The sequence below is a fragment of the Cibotium barometz genome, chromosome 10, assembly GCF_041138505.1.
Source record: "Cibotium barometz isolate CiBa-2024 chromosome 10, ASM4113850v1, whole genome shotgun sequence".
Classification (NCBI taxonomy): domain Eukaryota; kingdom Viridiplantae; phylum Streptophyta; class Polypodiopsida; order Cyatheales; family Cibotiaceae; genus Cibotium; species Cibotium barometz.
The window spans coordinates 13,011,583-13,018,808 of record NC_141055.1 but is presented as its reverse complement, the minus strand read 5'-3'; the positions used below and the strand labels follow the sequence as shown (position 1 = coordinate 13,018,808).

At 39.0% G+C, this 7,226-nt stretch overlaps 1 protein-coding gene across 1 annotated transcript in view; it reads left to right on the top strand.

Annotated features, from left to right (window-relative positions):
• Window positions 1-2,467, top strand: part of LOC147634566 (ribulose bisphosphate carboxylase/oxygenase activase 2, chloroplastic-like) — a 3,797-nt gene extending 1,330 nt beyond the window's left edge. The window contains exons 2-7 of the mRNA XM_086803680.1: window positions 2-324; window positions 430-535; window positions 639-724; window positions 844-1,319; window positions 1,565-1,846; window positions 2,150-2,467. Coding sequence (XP_086659806.1) covers window positions 2-324; window positions 430-535; window positions 639-724; window positions 844-1,319; window positions 1,565-1,846; window positions 2,150-2,172 — 1,296 coding nt within the window. The 3' untranslated portion in view covers window positions 2,173-2,467. The remainder of the gene's footprint in view (window position 1; window positions 325-429; window positions 536-638; window positions 725-843; window positions 1,320-1,564; window positions 1,847-2,149) is intronic.
• The last annotated feature ends 4,759 nt before the right edge of the window (window positions 2,468-7,226 follow it).

Below are 7,226 nucleotides of genomic sequence, written 5' to 3'. Positions count from 1 at the left end.
GAACCTTTCCCTCTCCAATGGAGCTCCATCCCTTTCTCGGAGTGGGCCAGCATCTGCTTTCTTTGGGACCACTTTAAAGAAACCCTCTTCTGCTGTAGCACCGAGCACTGCAAAGCCGTTCATTGTGCATGCCTCGACAGAGGATGAATCCAAGCAGACTAAGAAAGACAAATGGGCTGGTCTTGCCTATGACATATCTGATGACCAACAGGATATCACAAGAGGGAAGGGAATGGTTGATTCCCTCTTCCAAGGTGCAGTTGGAATGGGAACCCAACATGCTGTCATGAGCTCTTATGAGTATATCAGCACTGGACAGAGAATGTAAGTAAACTCAGAATGATTTAAATGCATGGATCAACTATGGGTTAGTCATGTATTTTTCTCTTATTTGTATTTTTTATTCTCATCATGGCATCCTCTTTGCAGGTTCCAGATGGATAACATGAAGGATGGCTTCTACATTGCACCTGCATTCATGGACAAATTGGTGGTGCACATTGCCAAGAACTTCATGAGCTTACCAAACATTAAGGTAGTCCCTAGCTCATCTTAGATCCTTGTTATCCCATCTCGAGAACATGGTGGGTAACACTCTAGTTATGGTTGTACCTTAGATTGACGTGCTATGGATGCAGGTTCCCTTGATTCTTGGTATCTGGGGAGGCAAGGGGCAAGGGAAATCCTTCCAATGTGAGCTTGTGTTTTCAAAGCTGGGAATAAAGTAAGTATTTCCCCAGATGCCTTTATGGTATGTATACATTTGAACATGGGTCTGAACATGGAATTTTAGTACCATAGTCATCTTTTCAAGACCAGAGCTAAGACAACCTTGTGTGGCAGCCCCATCATGATGAGTGCAGGAGAGCTTGAGAGTGGCAATGCTGGTGAACCGGCCAAGCTCATCAGACAAAGATACCGAGAGGCAGCTGACATTATCAGGAAGAAGGGAAAGATGTGTGCACTTTTCATTAATGATCTCGATGCAGGAGCAGGGCGAATGGGAGGCACAACCCAGTACACCGTTAACAACCAGATGGTGAATGCTACTTTGATGAACATTGCTGACAGCCCTACTAATGTCCAGCTACCCGGAGTCTACAACAAAGAGGAAATCCCCCGTGTCCCCATTATCGTGACAGGAAATGACTTCTCCACTCTGTATGCGCCTTTGATTCGGGATGGGCGCATGGAGAAGTTTTACTGGGCTCCAACAAGGGAGGACCGCATTGGCGTGTGCAAGGGTATTTTCCAGACGGACAATATCAATTTGGATGAAATTTCAAAGCTTGTGGATACTTTCCCTGGCCAATCCATTGGTATGTGGCTTCTGACGGCTTTTTTTGTTACTTTCTACACTAGGTGACCATTGCCCATGCTTTATTTAACATTCTCATGTACTTAATGGGATTTTGACATGCATTTTATTTATCCTGCTATTAGGTGTTTAGAGTTCTTAAGTGTTTGTAGGTTGTCTTACTAAATAGATATGGAGGACTGTAGGTATACCCAGATTTTATCAGGTTTTTAATGCTAAATTTGATGGTGGTTTGGCTTGCTTTAGATTTCTTTGGTGCTCTGAGGGCTCGAGTCTATGATGATGAAGTCAGAAAATGGGTAGGAAATATTGGAGTGGAAAACATGGGAAAGAAGCTTGTCAACTCAAAGGATGGCCCCCCAACATTTGAGAAGCCCACCATGACCGTTGAGAAGCTTCTTGAGTACGGTCAAATGTTGGTTCAAGAACAGGAGAATGTGAAGAGAGTGCAGCTGGCAGACAAATACCTCAAGGAGGCTGCTTTGGGGGAGGCAAATGAAGACGCTATCAAACAGGGCACCTTCTATGGTAAGGAAGAATTTGAACTCAAAGTTTCTAATCTGTTCTTGATTATTGAGATTGTGATGTGCTGTGTATACAGGCCTGGGAGGGTCCAATTGTTTTGAAATTTTGATCCCTTCTTGTATGCAATTAATCAAATTTGCATACAAAGTAGGTTGGGAGCAATCATCTTTAATGGCTTAATGACCTTGGCATGAGCAGGAATAGTTGACATCATAGTTTGTTTTGCAAGGGTGTTGTCTGGTTTCCGTGTTTTTGATACCTGCTATGATTACAAAGGTTATAATATTACATCTCTGTTAATCTCAGGCGATGAGGCAGCACGAGTCTGATTCTCCAATGCAAGTGGACAATACCTCAAGGACAGGGCCTTAAGGTTTGCTGGGGTGAACATAACAAGCCACTTGCTAGGGGTGCCGCGGGCGGCAGCTGTCTCTGCAGTCCTCAGAAGATGATGTAATAGAAGTTTGCTGTTTAAGAAGAGGTTATTTGCTTAATTAGATCTTGGAGGAAAAGAACCTGCTGTGCCACCATTGGATGTCTTGGAGGGGCAACATGCTGGACATAGTTATGTATCTTTGTAAGGTGTTTATTTGAATGTATTTATTTATGATGTCTTGAGGAAAATAGTTTGCATGTAAGATGCAATCAAAACTTCAACAATGACACATAACATGATAATGGTGTGCAGGATTATCCATCACAATCACACATGCGTGATCAATCTAACAAAATGAATTGTTTATAGACATGTGTGCTGCGGAAAGATTATTATTCTATCGGACCTTGAAGAGTCTTATTTTAATGCCACATGTAATTGGGGAAGAGAGTAAGAGCATGAAAGGCAGATGTCCATTGTCTCAAAGCATTCTATATGCACCTCTGTTTTTATGAGTTTTTTCAACTTACGTAGCCTAAAGGCTTGGCCCTCTGTTTTTATGAGTTTTTTCAACTTAGGTAGCCCAAAGGCTTGTCCCAAGTTTGAACTCTCAGCTTAGAGTAGAAACACATGCTATAGCCCAGTGTTAGCGCCCATGCTTCTCTAGAAGGAGGCACAAGGTTCAAATCTACCTACATGGCATCTACCCCTTATCATCGTATCTACCTTACAGCATCTATTTCAGTACCTACTCACGCATTTACTTTCAATACTCCTCACGTAAGTTTGGCTGTGTTTGTAAGGTTTGGCTGTGTTTGATCTTGCGGCTTGCCCTCTACTTATTTTGGGTTTTGGCAATGTAGTATATGTAAGTCAGCATGCTAGTAGGTATGGATATCACATATCATAAACATACCATTGCAAAGAATTAAGACATTATCTAGCTATCTATTTAACTATAAACATACCATTGCAAAGAGTTAGACATTATCTATCTATCTATTTAACTAGAGGTTCCAACGTCCAAGTCGTTTTGAGAAGCTAACAAGTAGTACGATAAACCAGAATTTGAAATTTCTAAAAGAAAAGCTACTTTATGTGTATTAAAACACATAAATTGAATGCAATATATGTACCATTCCAAACAAGGTCGCAACATTGGCCGGGTCTCATACTAGTTCATAACAATCACATTCAATTAATGAGTTAAAGCTTACAATATTATCATATGAGGAAAAACAACACACACTCACACCCCCCCACCTCCTAATAGTTACATCATCTTCTTATTCTTCCCCCCCCCCCCCTCTCTCTCTCTCTCTCTCTCTCTCATACTTTTTTGCATTCTCTTCTCCTCTTTCTTCCCTCTCATACTTTTCTGGATTCTCTACTTCTTCTCTTTCTTCCTCTCTCTCTCTCTAATCACATCTTTTTCTTTTCTTTTTCAAGAAGGTGAAGCAGCGTCCTTTATGACAAAGAGGAGGAGAAACATGTGTGTGTAGCATTGGTATTGGCATACAAATAGGCATACTTAGCTGCATCCATAGTCTCTGTGGGCATGCAACCAGTTTGTGGCATATGCATTGACACACTTAGTTATTTTTTATACTGTAGATATATTGGCATAATGACTTACAACCCTTCACTTAGTAGTGCATCTTCTTCCTTACTCCTTGTAGTGTCCATCTGTGCACTAGCCACATGCACATGATCCACACACCAGTTTGTTCATCCATTTTTTGGTTTCCTCCATTCCGAAGTTTTGCATTGAAGTGGAAAGTGGAGACTGTGATTCATTATCTAAGATGTTGTCTTGTACTTCCACAGTAGCTTGCTCCTCTTCTAGAGCTGATTGTCTTGTGGATTTAGCTTTACTAGTGTCTTCTTAGACCTTTTCTTTTGAACACGTTCCTTACTTAGCTTCTCTAGAAGTATTCTTTTTTGCGATCATGAAAAACTTAGTGAGTTTTTAATGGTATTTTTTTGATGTTTTAGAATGGTTAGTTGCTATCAGCATTTAATAAGGCTAGATGATGAAAATCAAGTTAGTGTGTGACATGAAAATCCCATGTTTTTCATAGCATGAAAAACCAGTTAGATGAAATTGAACTTGATTTTTCCAGTAGTTTGGGTTTGGCATAAAAATAATCATTTTATCTTGGCATGAAAAACAATGAGTTTTTCATGGTGGCATGGAAAGTGTTAACAATAACCATTCACTTTGCAAGTTTCCTTTGTCATTAGTAATCTATAATGGCAACCAAATTGTATGCTGGGGACATTCAAAATACATGCAACTAGGTAGATGGAATATTTACATTTTTGTGTTAGCGATCGTTATTTGTAGGTTGAAATGGCAAGCAGTGATGTATTTAGGATGCTTTCTACTGGATAAGCTTGACGGGACCATCTACCACTATGATCCTATAAGATGCATCATGCATTAGTTACCAAAGCGCTTTAGAATGTTGTTATGGGCACTATGCACGCCATGTCTCTCTAATAGCTTATAGGGTTCACTATAAATAAACTCTCTATATCACGTGCATTTAAGGCCTAATTTAGAAACCCGTTATCTATAAAATTTTGAGGAATAAAACACACCCTTTTTCTATTGAATCTATAAATACCCCCTTTAAATGGTACCCTTCTATATGTCAAAAATGTGTAATAAAGGGATTTAAAAAACCCCTTCTGATGAACCCACGTGCTATGCTTACATATTTATGAGTGACCCCTACCCCCCCCCCCCCCCCCCCCCCCGGCCGCGAGCATAATAGTACATGTTATTTGGATGGCTTTTGTTCCAAGAGGTGTTGATGTGGCAATGTAGTATGTAAGTCAGCATGCTAGTAGGTATGGATATCACATATTATAAACATACCATTGCAAAGAATTAAGACATTATCTATCTATCTATTTAACTATAAACATACCATTGCAAAAAGTTAAGACATTATCTATCTATCTATTTAACTAGAGGTTCCAACTTCCAAGTCGTTATGAGAAGCTAACAAGTAGTACGACGAGCCAGAATTTGAAATTTCTAAAAGAAAAGCTACTTTATGTGTATTAAAACGCATAAATTGAACGCTACTTTATGTGTATTAAAACGCATAAATTGAACGCAATATACGTGCCATTCCAAACAATGCCACAGCATCGCGAGGGTCTCATACTAGTTGATTATTAAACAATCACGTTGCATTAATGAGTTAAGGCTTACGATATTATCATATGAGGAAAAACAACACACACTCACACCCCCCCACCTCCTAATAGTTACATCTTCTTCTTATTCTTACCCCCCCCCTCTCTCTCTCTCATACTTCTTTGCATTCTCTTCTCCTCTTTCTTCCCTCTTGTACTTTTCTTGATTCTCTTCTTCTTCTTCTTCTTCTTCTTCTTCTTCTCTCTCTCTCTCTCTCTCTCTCTCTCTCTCTCTCTCTCTCTCTCTCTCTCTCTCTCTCTCTCTAATCACATCTTTTTCTCTTTTTTTTCAAGAAGGTGATGCAGCTTTCTTTATGACAAAGAGGAGGAGAAACATGTGTGTGTAGCATTGGTATTGGCATACAAATAGGCATACTAGTAGCTGCATCCATAGTCTCCGTGGGCACGCAATCAGTTTGTGGCATATGCATTGACACACTTAGTTATTTTTTGTACTGCTGATATATTGGCATAATAACTTACAACCCTTCACTTAGTACTGCATCTTCTTCCTTACTCCTTTTAGTGTCCATCTGTGCACTCGCCACATGCACATGATCAACACATTAGTTTGTTCATCCATTTTTTGGTAACTTCCATTTCGAAGTTTTGCATTGAAGTGGATAGTGGAGACTATGATTCATTATCTAAGATGTTGTCTTGTACTTCCACAGCTTGCTCTTCTAGAGCTGATTGTATTGTGGATTTAGCTTTACTAGTGTCTTCTTAGACCTTTTCTTTTGAACACGTTCCTTACTTAGCTTCTCTAGAAGTATTCTTTTTTACGATCATGAAAAACTTAGTGAGTTTTTATTGGTAATTTTTTGATGTTTTAGAATGGTTAGTTGGTATCAGTATTTAATAATGCTAGATGATGAAAATCAAGTTGTGTGTGACATGAAAATCCCATGTTTTTCATAGCATGAAAAACCAGTTAGATGAAAATTGAACTTGATTTTTCCAGTAGTTTGGGTTTGGCATAAAAATAATCATTTTATCTTGGCATGGAAAACAATGAGTTTTTCACGGTGGCTTGGAAAGTGTTAACAATAACCATTCACTTTGCAAGTTTCCTTTGTCATCAGTGATCTATAATGGCAACCAAATTGTATGCAGGGGACATTCAAAATACATGCAAGTAGGTAGATGGAATATTTACATTTTTGTGTTAGAGATCGTTATTTGTAGGTTGAAATGGTAGGCAGTGATGTATTTGGGATGCTTTTGCTAGATAAGCTTGACGGGACCATCTACCACTATGATCCTATAAGATGCGTCATGTATTAGTTACCAAAGGGCTTTGGAATGTTGTTATGGGCACTACGCACGCCATGTCTCTCTAATAGCTTGTAGGGTTCACTATATATAAACTCTCTATACCATGTGCATTTAAGGCCTAATTTAGAAACCCGTTATCTATAAAATTTTGAGGAATAAAACACACCCTTTTTCTATTGAATCTATAAATACCCCCTTTAAATGGTACCCTTCTGTATGTCAAAAATGTGTAATAAAGGGATTAAAAAAACCCCTTCTGTTGAACCCACGTGCTATGCTTACATATTAATGAGTGACCCCTACCCCCCTCGCGCTGCGAGCATAATAGTACATGTTATTTGGATGGCTTTTGTTCCAAGAGGTGCTGATGTGGCAATGTAGTATGTAAGTCAACATGCTAGTAGGTATGGATATCACATATCATAAACATACCATTGCAAAGAATTAAGACATTATCCATCTATCTATTTAACTATAAACATACCATTGCAAAGAGTTAAGACATTATCTATCTATTTA